Source organism: Oncorhynchus keta, chromosome 11 (genome assembly GCF_023373465.1).
Source record: "Oncorhynchus keta strain PuntledgeMale-10-30-2019 chromosome 11, Oket_V2, whole genome shotgun sequence".
NCBI classification, from domain to species: Eukaryota; Metazoa; Chordata; class Actinopteri; order Salmoniformes; family Salmonidae; genus Oncorhynchus; species Oncorhynchus keta.
Window position 1 is genome coordinate 20,309,691 of NC_068431.1, and position 12,751 is coordinate 20,322,441.

General features: G+C 41.3%; 2 protein-coding genes across 5 annotated transcripts in view; one reads left to right on the forward strand and one right to left on the reverse strand.

Annotated features, from left to right (window-relative positions):
• The window catches only part of lig3 (ligase III, DNA, ATP-dependent), a 25,804-nt gene extending 21,868 nt beyond the window's left edge, over window positions 1-3,936 (forward strand). For 2 of the 3 annotated variants that reach the window (XM_035779826.2, XM_035779828.2), the window contains exons 17-21: window positions 479-625; window positions 1,157-1,307; window positions 2,234-2,343; window positions 2,524-2,625; window positions 2,844-3,936. In XM_035779826.2, the coding sequence (XP_035635719.1) occupies window positions 479-625; window positions 1,157-1,307; window positions 2,234-2,343; window positions 2,524-2,625; window positions 2,844-3,095 (762 nt within the window). In that variant the 3' untranslated portion in view covers window positions 3,096-3,936. The remainder of the gene's footprint in view (window positions 1-478; window positions 626-1,156; window positions 1,308-2,233; window positions 2,344-2,523; window positions 2,626-2,843) is intronic. The other variant, XM_035779827.2, reaches the window with a different exon arrangement.
• Window positions 3,862-12,712, reverse strand: rad51d (RAD51 paralog D). 2 transcript variants are annotated; one of them, XM_035779839.1, is made up of 10 exons: window positions 12,383-12,703; window positions 12,196-12,257; window positions 11,429-11,547; window positions 5,964-6,045; window positions 5,665-5,799; window positions 5,469-5,564; window positions 5,108-5,198; window positions 4,785-4,855; window positions 4,344-4,508; window positions 3,862-4,109 (listed from the first exon to the last, which is right to left on the reverse strand). In XM_035779839.1, exons 1-10 carry the CDS (start codon window positions 12,462-12,464, stop codon window positions 4,002-4,004), a joined length of 1,011 nt encoding a protein of 336 aa, XP_035635732.1. In that variant the 5' UTR covers window positions 12,465-12,703; the 3' UTR covers window positions 3,862-4,001. The 2 variants fall into 2 exon arrangements, with proteins under 2 accessions (XP_035635732.1, XP_052385644.1); XM_052529684.1 differs by lacking the exon at window positions 4,344-4,508 and having other exon boundaries at window positions 12,383-12,712.
• Between the last annotated feature and the right edge of the window lie 39 nt (window positions 12,713-12,751).

A 12,751-nucleotide genomic window follows, 5' to 3' on the forward strand; every position in this document is an offset into this window, starting at 1 on the left:
GCAAGAGGAACTGCCCCTCCCTTCCTTCAGACTATGCTCAAACCCTACACCCCAACCCGAGCACTCCGTTCTTTCATCTCTAGTCGCTTGGCCCTCCTACCCTTACGGCAGGTCAACTCCCGCTCAGCCCAGTCCAAGGTCTTCTCAAGCCTGGCACCCCAATGGTGGAACCAGCTTCCCCTGAAGCTAGGACAGCAGAGTCCCTGCCTATCTTCCAAAAACATCTGAAACACTACGTTGACGAGTATCTTAAATAATCCCACAGCACCCCCCACCCCAAACACATGTACACAATGGCTACTTTGAGGAAAAATGTACTTACTGTAATGTGTGGTTGTCTTACCTAGCTACCTTAAGATGAATAAACTAAACTGAAGTCTCTCTGGATAAGAGCATCTGCTAATTGACTAAAATGTGTTTTGGGACGCAGCCTGAGTTCTACTGACTTTTTCCTCCTTTGCCTCTCTCCCCGAGATAGAAAGCGCCGGTGTGGGAGATCACGGGGGCGGAGTTCTCCAAGTCGGAGATGCACACCGCCGACGGCATATCCATCCGCTTCCCCCGCATGACGCGTGTCCGTGACGACAAGGACTGGAAGAGCGCCACCAACCTGATGCAGCTCAAAGTAAGGAACACCCTGATCATGCAACTATGTAGGGCTTCTATTGGATTTTTTTTTTCAATCTGTAATATAAAACCATTGAATACTTATTTATAGGTGCTCTGTGCAACCAACTTAATATCCATGTAGAAGTAAAGGATAAAAGTGATCAACAATAAACGGTACCACTTGGTCAGCCGTTGTCTTTTAGTCAAACAGATACGAATACAGTGGAACTTGTACTATAATTGTGTATCGATATTCAAATGGCAACCAAAATGTGTTAAACACAGATGGCATTGAGTGGAGTCTTTTCATTTGGTTTGCTGCTGAGGTGGTTTTGGTGTGATAAGGTAGTCTTGAGCTGAATAGACCTTTATACGCAATAGCTCAAACTCTCATTGAGTATTTTTATGACATCTCTACTATAATACAAAACCTTTCCTGTCATAAATGGTTGTTGTCCGTTGGTGTACGCAGCACAACTATTCCTCAAAGATCATTTGCATATCCCCTAGTAACACTAACTTCACAACTTTTGTTTTTCTCCTGCAGGAGCTCTTCCGCATCTCCAAGGAGAGGTGTGACTTTGAGGTGACAGCAGGGCCCTCCAAAGGAGGTGAGGATGACAAGGGCTCTTCAGGAGACAGTGGGAGCAACTCTCCACCCTCCACCTCCCAGAGACCAGTCACTCCCAGAAAGACCAGTGAGTACCATAGACATGGGTCTGGTCTCAGGTATGTAGATGACGCTTTACTCACCAATAATGCAAACAAACACTATGAACATATGTCATAAGTATGTGTATATGCATGGGTGCGTCTGAAATGGCACCCATTTCCCTATGGGAAGCGGATATGTATATATTCATACTTATTACACATGTTCGTACTGTTAGAATTCATTACCAATTCATTATTGGTAAGTACTGCATCTGTATACCCAAATAATAATAAATAAAAAAACATGGTACTCCTTGGTTTGAGATTTCCATCCTTTTTGTTTGAAACTTTAGGGAAACTACACGATCTCCTCATGATAGTAATAATGTACTCTTAACAACTTGGAACCAAAATTATTCCATTCCGAACATTTTCTATTTTTTTCCGGTCCAGTGTTCCAAGCAGCATAAAATTCTGAACCGGTTCGAACCCCAAAGTCATATTCGTATAGTTCCTTTCTGTAAATGTTTTAACCCTTGAACTCTACATCATTTTTACATTTCTCATTATTTTACCTCAACAATTAGCACCGATTTTATAGAAGCTTGATATGGTTTGGGAAAGCTAGTTTACATGTTTTAATTGGTCAGTTAAGTGCAAATGTGAGAAAGGACAAAAATTTCATGGGTGGATGAGAGCGATGGGTGGACATTGAGGGGGGGGGGGGTTGGCTTGAAGTGCTGAACATCATGACATCAATTGGAATGGGTTTAGCAAAACTTCACTGAATTATATACCAGACATTAGAAATATTTTTGGGGAGCAAAAAATATTAACCGTTTTAAGATTTGAAAGTAACTGTTCTGTTCCGGAACACTATAAGAACTTTCGTTTCAGGTTCTGTTCCCTGAATCGGTTCCAACTCGACTCTAATATATTTTGATTCAATGTGATGTGTCCATTACCTTAGGCACAGGCAACAGCAATACCCCCAAAGCTAAGGCAGTAAAGACAGAGCCTCCCTCCCCTGTTCCAGCAACCAAGAGGAAAATTCACTCAGAAGAGCCCAGCGCAAAGAAGGTACCCTACACTCAACCATAGCAACTGGTGTTATCCTATTTGGCAGTAGGGTGCTGCATAGGTGAACCATGAAGTAGCATCAGTAGACTTTTTTTTTATTGGGTCATTACATTTCTCACATCCAGAATACATTTTGCAGGATGCAAGGCTGAAATATATCTGGGCTCCAATGTGTTCCAGGTAAAGACTGAAACTGTCCATCACAGTAATGGACAAAGCAAGAATGGACAAAGCAAGACTAAAATGGCCCCCTCCATGTTGGCAGAACCCAGGAATGACAAGGTGGGTGCTTCATTGTTTCTGTTCCATTTGTCACCAACTGTGATTTATGCTCAAATTCTTCTAAACAAAAAGTTCTAACAAGACATACTAGCAGATGAAATATTAGAACATGTTTTTATTATTGGATGATCTATCTGTAATACTGTATTTAGTTAAAGGTGCAATCTGTAATACTTACTGTCATTTTAATAAATTAAACTAAGGATTGTGTCTTAAAGACTTCCTGCTCTCCCCAGACTCTACTGGACATTTTCAGTGGTGTCAAGCTTGTCCTGCCAGACTCTGTGCAGGACCACACCAAGCTGCGGCGCTACTTTGTGGCCTACGACGGGGACCTGGTGCCGGAGTATGACGCCGCTTCGGCCACACACACCCTGACTGAGCCAGAGGAGGACAGCCATGCCCAGAGAGTCACCCCCGGCTGGATCTGGGAGTGTATCCGCAAGAGACGGGTGGTGCCTCCCTGCTGATGAACATTACACCCCCCCCCCTGAAACACTGGTGCGATTTTGAAGTGTGTTGGCTTAACAAACAATGGACCATTATACGCTGATCATGTTTTACAGCTGAGCTTGATCCAAGCTAAAAATCGATATAAACTTAGTTGAATGTTGCTATGAATGATATAACCACAAGGACACAGGACCAGATCGTGGGATATTGTGATGGTCATGGCAGAGTATGATTAGAGTTAAGAAAGATATATAGGCCTAACTATGTCGGCCTAGGAGTAGTATCTGTCTACTATGGGCTGAGTAATGTTTCCATCCATGGATCTTTCTATTTATTGTTTCCAGTATTTTTTTGTATCCGAGAAGCATTGGTTCAAATAAACCATAATTACTTAAGATAGTCTTTATCAGTTTGGTTTCTGCAATTGTGTGCCCATGCTGTGTGAACGGGTTAGGTCCAGCTGACCTACCTCAAAGCCAACGTTCTCACTTCAAACGGGGTTCCTTTGATCGAGTGTGTAGTGTAGATAACTACTATTAGGACGAGTTAAAGTAGTTTGGACATGTCCAATGATACAAATCATGAAAGTAGACTGTCATAGTATCTAGCAGAGGGCTTCTAATAACAATGCATGTTCTCCACATGAAATGCAAGATGGGGGGGGGAAAGACTAGCAGAATACTGTCACAATTTTTTTTTTATTTTTTTTTTTATGGCCAAGTGGAACACTAAATTGGAGTTTGTTAATTTTGTAAACCAGAGTGCAACCAGGTGACAAATCTATGATGTCAGAAATATCCTTTAATTCACACAATACCTTTGATGTGCTAATGTTTAAAATAAACTGGTTTGAATATCCTTTTCTCCGTTTGTCAGTTTTCTTCCATTTGATACCTAATGAGTACCAACATGGATGTTGAGGCCTAGCTGGGCTCAGTGTTCTCCAGCTTCCTCTTTCCTGATATTCCATACAGCTGTTCTTCAGACCTGCCCCAGCACTGCAAGTCAAACTCTTCTTTCAGATGACAAGGCTAAGAGACGGAACAGGTTAAATCTCCATTAAGTTTGATCCTATTTGAACACCTCCAGTGCAACAGCACTCATTCTGCAGGAAAGGATTCCATATGACATCACATTTTTGGGTTATACCACAGATTTCCATCTCACAGAATTGAGGCAGAAAATGTCATGAGGTCCATTATTTTCAATCTTATTTGGACAAAGAATGAATTACTAACATGGACAAGCCCATGTCAACACTTCACCTGTCTTGAGGACTTGGCCAAAGTGGCAGTGCGTACGCTAGAACAAGTAGATCCCGGCCTCTCGAGCCGTTGCAGTAGAATCCGAATTCTAGGTACGTGACTCCACGTTTGGCCCAGTCCGGCTTTCAGCTGCCCATTGCCGTCTCTGGTCACAGTGTTTGTCACCTGAGGGTACATGATTCTTATCACTGTGGCATTTGATTAGGCTCACAGGTCATAGCACACTAGTATTTATTATGGATCCCCATTAGTTGCTGCCAATTTGAAATATTACAACACATTGTGTGGCCTGTGTGAACCTCGCTACACACGTACAGCCTAGGCTACCAGTTAGCATGGTTTGAATCGGACTCTCTCCAACCTTTCATGTCTCAAAATAACTCCCCCTTAGTGTAGATATCCGAACAGGACCAAAAACAATAGTTCATCAGTTGCCCTCACCAGAACGGCTACATTGAAGTCTTTGGCGATTGTCTTCAACAGCCCTGCCACTTGCATCATCATGGACATGCCTAGAAATTCCAATCACCAAAGGTCATTATATAAATAGACAACTCTAAAATTGCCTTTAATATCAAAACCACAATGGTGACTCCCTTTGCAGAGAGTACAATTATGCCATTCTCTTCATTAAATCAATTATGTTCTACTGGCTGTCCTTTTATACAGTGTGTTATTTCAAAAGGGAATGTTATTAAGATATGTGATAAATGAACAGGTATAATCTACTTGACAATATCACATGAGAAACTTTATCATAGTACCTTCATTTTGTTTGCCTCCCAGTATGGGAGAAATAACTGCTGACACTGAATCCACAATTACAGCTTTGACTGAGCCACCTCCCGCAGATGCCTGTAAAATATGACAAGACGGATGCAAGAATGATTGAATTCAGTTATGAATGATCAAAATTTGTAAAAAAAAAAAAAAATCTGTCATCGTTATCTTAAAACTACCTCAATTTAATTCATATTTCAGCAACATCAAATACAGTCCCATCCCAAATGGCACCCTTTTCACTATATAGTGCACAACTTTTGACCAGAGCCCTTTGTGACCAGTCAAAATTACTGCACCAGTGAATAAGGTGCCATTTGGGGGACAACACATTCAAAGGACTACCTGCTGAAGTCCAACGCATCGAAAATGATGTAGACAGCCGAGTAACGAGAAAATGTCAAACACCGGAAAGACCTGGATTCTCTGAAGAGCCTCCATCTGCACAACAACGGGTAAGAACTGTGTGGTGAGAATTGTTTTGATGAAAATTCATGTTAATTCAACTAGATTTTCATTGTCACAGCCTCTTCCAGCTCACCTGTTCTTCTATATTGCACGACTTCGCTTGGAGCATCTGAAGCAAGCGACTTGCCGACAGTCCTCCTGTTGAGTCAACATATATGACTCTCTGCTTCAGTTGGTAAGATATATTCACTGCAACACCAAAACACACCTAAAAGAGAGGGAAATGTGGGCAGCATAAACATGTTGTATTCAATACACTAGAAAGTAGTGATACCAGCATCCATTGGGTCATTCTATGAAAACCAACCACACTAATAAGTAAGGTGTAAACTTTGCCAATGACATGATATACGATTGTGGGAAAAAGGTCACCTGGGTTTTTCCACTTCCAGGGCCTCCTGCCAACTCTGTGAGCTCTCCTGTGTACAAGCCAGAGTCTAGAAGCTTATCTAGACTGGAAGAAAACAAACACTATCATTCACCAAGGCTATGAAGTCCTGCCAGGTGCTAAAACCAACCCATCAAGTCATAGTACAATAATAAAAGGGCAATTCAGTGGGAAAGTTAACCTGAGCATGCAAAAGTTAGTCATTAACAAATGAAACCACTTTCATAATTATCCTTAAGGTCTTAATGTCGGAGTGCAGGCTTAATTTGACCAGGTAGCCCTTTCCACTCACAGCCAGTCATCCCGTATACCGGTTGAAAATAGGAAATTGTCATTAATAAGCGACTAATTTGTTCTCCGCTTCACAGCCTTTATGGGTTTTGACTCACAGCCATTAGAAATTTCAGCACCAAGAAGATGCCCCCACCTCTCCAGCTAGCTGGGCTTCTTTTGCACATGTTGTATGACACTGCTTTGATGTCATACAAGCAAACCACACACCCATGAGTCCAAATGCGCACTTCACATTTTCCAAATTTGAAAACTCATGTAATTAAAATTATCAACGTTCATGATCGCTATGTTTGATCCACAGTTACAAGGATGACATGCGTTATACCCTGGGTTGTCCTGAACAGAATGAGCCTGTTTGGCATATTGTGAAGAAAATCTACTGCAGAACATGCACTTGAATGCACTCATGACTCCATTCTATGTATACCAAAATTACAAATCGGTTTGTCTGAAGTGCCTTTTGAAAGCCTAACACTAAGATCGTATTTTATAACTTAGCTTCAAATTAAGCCCACCTGACCCAGGTTGCAAATGTATAATGGTACGCTTTTGGATTGCATAAAACAAGAACAGTAATTGTGTGATGTTGGGGACACAGGGCTGTATTTCAAACAAAAAAACTACAACTGTGCTTGCATCAGTTCCTCAATAGCAAAGCTAGGAGAGGTCAAAAAAGCACCTTATAGTTGAAGGCTCTTTCCTTGTCATAAAAGTGCATTGAAATTACTTTGGAACTGTACACAGTTTGGAGAGGTGTATGGTCACTTGGAGACAGCAGTTAGTCCTTTCACTAAAACCCTTGTACCTTTTTTCCCCCTTCTATCTTGCACGTACTCCAAAATGTCAATTAATATTCTTATTATGTTACTGAATGTATCCAGAGTATTTTCAGATTTCTTTTGAGACAAAATGCTGCTAAAAGGTACAGTAAATTTAAAATACACAATCAAAAGTGTAATATTTGGATTCAGTCTTGTTTCAGGTCCTTACCTTAGGTCTGATAATGTCCCCATAATCTCCAAAGTGTAAGGGGTTAACGTAGAAAATTGCATACATTCAGGCTATCCTGTAATTATATATTCCTAAATTACTATGCCTTCAATTGACATTTTAGAAATGTTTCAGACGACAACAAATGTGTTATGATTGATTTGAATGTCTAATTCAGACTTTGTGTGGTGTAACATCCATAACAGTATTTTTTCCTCCCTAAAGTATTAATGGGAATGACAATCTTTTTAAAATTATAATGTTTGTGTTCAGCCAAGCCTTACCTTCGAAATGGCTAACCATGTTTTGACCTAAGACAAACTCACAGACTTATGCTAATATGTTCATTCTTGTCAAAAAGCTTGTCCATTTCATGTAACATCCATAGCACCTCTTATTTGCAATATCTCTCCAACATGCTAATATTTATATGTCCGCTTTTTGGGATATACACTCCCCCCAAGGTGTACTATAGACACACACATCAACAGTTTCATATATATTTTGTTTGTTCATGCTGTAAGACATTAAAGTTGAGATTTTGCATGCAAATGTAACAGGAATCGGCCACAACCTTAAATTTGTTTTCTGCTGTCTGTTGTAATACCATCACATAACCGTGATTTACATTGTTGTGTATGTATCCGGTCTTCCCCTGTCATATGTACACATGTTTAGCCAAACTAATGCTTGTCGTAGCACTGTGTTTTATTTTACCTTTATTTAACTAGGCAAGTCAGTTAAGATCAAATTCTTATTTTCAATGAGAGCCTGGGTTAACTGCCTTGTTCAGAGGCAGAACAACAGATTTTTACCTTGTCAGCTCGGGATTCTATCTTGCAACCTTCCAGTTACTAGTCCAACGCTCTAACCACTAGGCTACCTGCCGTCCCAGGGGTTCAATTTGATAAGTAACAATCTTTTAACAGTGCTGCATTTTGATATGATTTGAGCACATACAGTTAGATGGGAGTCATTAAAACTAGTTTTTCAATCACTCCACAAATGTCTTGATAACAAACTGTAGTTTTGGCAAGTCGGTTAGGACATCTACTTTGTGCATGACACAAGTAATTTTTCCAACAATTGTTTACAGACAGACTATTTCACTGTATCACAATTCCAGTGGGTCAGACGTTTACATACACTAAGATGACTGTGCCTTTAAACAGCTTAGAAAATGCCAGAAATTGATGTCAAGGCTTTAGAAGCTTCTGATTGGCTAATTGACATCATTGGAGGCAATTGGAGGTGTACCTGTGGATGTATTTCAAGGCCTACCTTCAAACTCAGTGTCGCTTTGCTTGACCTCATGGGAAACTCAAAAGAAATCAGCCAAGACCTCATTAAAAAAAATATAGATCTCCACAAGTCTAGTTCATCCTTGGGAGCAATTTCCAAAGGCCTGGAGGAACCACGTTCATCTGCACAAACAATAGTACACAAGTATATATAAACACCATGGGACCACGCAGCCGTCATACCGCTCAGAAAGGAGACACGTTCTGTCTCCAAGAGACGAAGGTACTTTGGAGCGAAAAGTGAAAATCAATCCCAGAACAAAAGCAAAGAACCTTGTGAAGATACTGGAGGAAATGGGTACAAAAGTATCGATATCCACAGCAAAACAAGTCCTATATTGACATAACCTGAAAGGCCGCTCAGCAACGAAGAAGCCACGGCTCCAAAACCGCCATAAAAGAGTCAGACTATAGTTTGCAACTGTACAGTCGTGGCCAAAAGTTGAGACTGACACAAATATTAATTTCCACAAAGTTTGCTGCTTCACTATCTTTAGATATTTTTGTCAGATGTTACTATGGAATACTGAAGTATAATTACAAGCATTTCATAAGTGTCAAAAGCTTTTATTGACAGTTGATGCTAAGAGTCAATATTTGCAGTGTTGACGCTTCTTTTTCAAGATCTCTGCAATCTGCCCTGGCATGCTGTCAATTAACTTCTGGGCCACATCCTGACTGATGGCAGCCCATTCTTGCATAATGCTTGGAGTTTGTCAAAATTGATGGGTTTTTGTTTGTCCACCCGCCTCTTGAGGATTGACCACAAGTTCTCAATGGGATTAAGGTCTGGGGTGTTTCCTGGCCATGGACCCAAAATATTGATGTTTTGTTCCCCGAGCCACTTAGTTATTACTTTGCCTTTTGGCAAGTTGCTCCATCATGCTGGAAAAAGCATTGTTCGTCACCAAACTGTTCCTGGACGGTTGGGAGAAGTTGCTCTCGGAGGATGTATTGGTACCATTCTTTATTCATGACTGTGTTCTTAGGCAAAATTGTGAGTGAGCCCACTCCCTTGGCTGAGAAGCAATACCTGTTGGCATGACACAGGACTGATGGTAGCGCTCACCTTGTCTGCTCCGGACAAGCTGTTATCCGGATGCCCCAAACAATCGGAAAGGGAACTCATCAGAGAAAATGACTTTACCCCAGTCCTCAGCAGTCCAATCCCTGTACCTTTTGCAGAATATCAGTCTGTCCCTGATGTTTTTCCCAGAGAGAAGTGGCTTCTTTGCTGCCCTTCTTGACACCAGGCCATCCTCCAAAAGTCCTTGCCTCACTGTGCGTGCAGATGCACTCACACCTGCCTGCTGCCATTCCTGAGCAAGTTCTGTACTGGTGCTGCCCCAATCCTGCAGCTGAATCAACTTTGGGAGACGGTCCTGGCGCTTGCTGGACTTTCTTGGGCGCTCTGAAGCCTTCTTCACAACCATTGAACTGCTCTCCTTGTTCTTGATGATCCAATAAATGGTTGATTTAAGTGCAATCTTATGGGCAGCAATATCCTTGCCTCTGAAGCCCTTTTTGTGCAAAGCAATGATGACGGCACGTGTTTCCTTGCAACTAACCATGGTTGACAGAGGAAGAACAATGAGTCCCAGCACCACCCTCCTTTTGAAGCTTCCAGTCTGTTATCGAACTCAATCAGCATGACAGAGTGATCTCCAGCCTTGTCCTCGTCAACACTCACACCTGTGTTAACGAGAGAATCACTGACATGATGTCAGCTGGTCCTTTTGTGGCAAGGCTGAAATGCAGTGGAAATGTTTTTTTTTCAGTTCATTAACATGGCAAAGAGGGACTTTGCAATTCATTCGATTTTTTGGGGGACAAAGATCGTAATTTTGGGGCATTCTTGGGGACAAAGATCGTAATTTTTGGAGAAATGTCCTCTGGTCTGATGAGACACAAATATAACTGTTTGGTCATAATGACCATCATTATGTTTGGAGGAAAAAGGGGGAGGCTTGCAAGCCGAAGAACACCATCCCAACCGTGAAGCACGGGGGTGGCAGCATCATGTTAATGGGGTGCTTTGCTGTAGGAAGGACTGGTACACCTCACAAAATAGATAGCGTCATGAGGATGTAAAATTACGTGGATATATTTAAGCAACATCTCAAGACATCAGTCAGGAGGTTAAAGCTTGATCGTAAATGGGTCTTCCAAATGGAAAATGACCCCAAGCAAACTTCCAAAGTTGTGGCAAAATGGCTTAAGGACAACAAAATCAAGGTATTGGAGTGGCCATCACAAAGCCCTGTCGTCAATCCTATAGAAAATGTGTGGGCAGAACTGAAAAAGCGTGAAAAAGCGTGTGCGAGCAAGGAGGCCTACAAACCTGACTCAGTTACACCAGCTCTCTCAGGAGGAATGGGCTAAAAATTCACCCAACTTATTGTGGGAAGCTTGTGGAAGGCTACCAGAAACGTTTGACCCAAGTTAAACCATTTAAAGGCAATGCTACAAAATACTAATTGAGTGCATGTAAACTTCTGACCCACTGGGAATGTGATGAAAGAAATAAAAGCTGAAATAAATAATTGTCTCTACTATTATTCTCACATTTCACATTCTTAAAATAAAAGTGGGGATCCTAAATGACCCAAGACAGGAAATTTTAACTAGGATTAAATGTTATGAATTGTGAATAATTGGTTAATGTGAATGGTGAATGTAAAATTCTGACTTCAACTGTAATTATCGACACTCAAGACTTTATCCAATAGCTTTTGTCTCATGCTAGACTTCTTCTGTTTTTTTTATACTCATCAAGACTACAAGCACTTGACTGGTTTTGGCTGATAGAAAGTCCCTCAGACAGTTTCGATGTAGGGCCTTCAATGTGATGTGCAGATTCTCACCTAGGATTGCCTGTGGAGAGGATGGCTGTTGAACTCAGCAGGTCTTCATATAGATCAGCACCTGATACAGGGAATGCTGTGTGCTGGGCAAGGAGCACTCTGCGTATAGCCAGCAGGGCCTGAAATGCAAAGTTAGTCTGTGGCCAAAAGTGTTTGTAACATTGTCTCATTATAGAAACGGAGTGGTTGTGGATCCAACTTTATCAGGATCTTTTGTCTGCAGCAATAAAAGATCTGGAGCTTCCTGAGGCATCTGCGCATCACGTTAATTCTCTATGTGCAGAGAACCGGCTACTCAGGGGTTCTGACTAGGTGGAATACAGCTACAACCAGAAGTAACTTGTTCGTAGCAGGTTAGGAGAACTTACGCAACAGGTTAGTACCAGGTCAAACTCATTCCACGAAGGGCCGAGTGTCTGCTGGTATTCACTCCTTCCTTGTACTTGACTAATGAATTAAGTTGACTAATGAGTAAGGAACTCCCCTTACCTGGTTGTCTTGATCTCCATGGATTGAGTTTGACACCTCTGTATTAGGAGAATTAACGGAGCAGGTCAGGATAATTAGATTAAGATTAGGAAAAGGTTTAGGGTTACCTAAAATGTTCTCCTAACATGCCAAGAAATGTCACTTCCGGTCGTAGCACTACTCCATCTTGTCACAACCCTACTCAGGCGAATGGTCATGATGCTCGTGTAATAAAGTCAGATCAAAGTTGAATCAACGTCTGCAAGATCACATAATGATTATAGAAATGCATGTTTTACCTTATAGGACACGGAACATTTTTGAGCAAGGTCTTCTGTATCTGATGACACCAGATCTTCCACTTAAAAAAAGGATAATGCAACTTTGATTGTATTATTATTGTATTTCAATACTTTGTCATACCAACATTGCCACATCAACTAGCTAGATTAACCCGAGTAAACAAATTGATTAAAACCCACGTACCTGTTGTAATGTCTGCTGCTCGTAAAGCCACAACCAATTCTTCACTCAATCCAGGACACATGCCATCTCTGAGAACAACCATGGCACATAGCTAGCTAGGCAGCTAGCAGTAGCTATGTCCAGAAAGAAGCTAGCAAGCCGTCCACACTAATGTGAGATGTCTAAATGGTTACATGGTCTACGTGCAATTCAACTTTACAGTTTTGACAAACTATCCATGGTAGTTTGTTATGCTTTCAAGTTTTTGAAAATATATATAATGCCGCTATATTTTCGGAAGCTATTCCAGAGAAAATGGTCGTGACGTAATTCCGGATATGAAAACGTGCAAACACTCTGAACATGCTCTGTCATCGCTTACGCTAAATG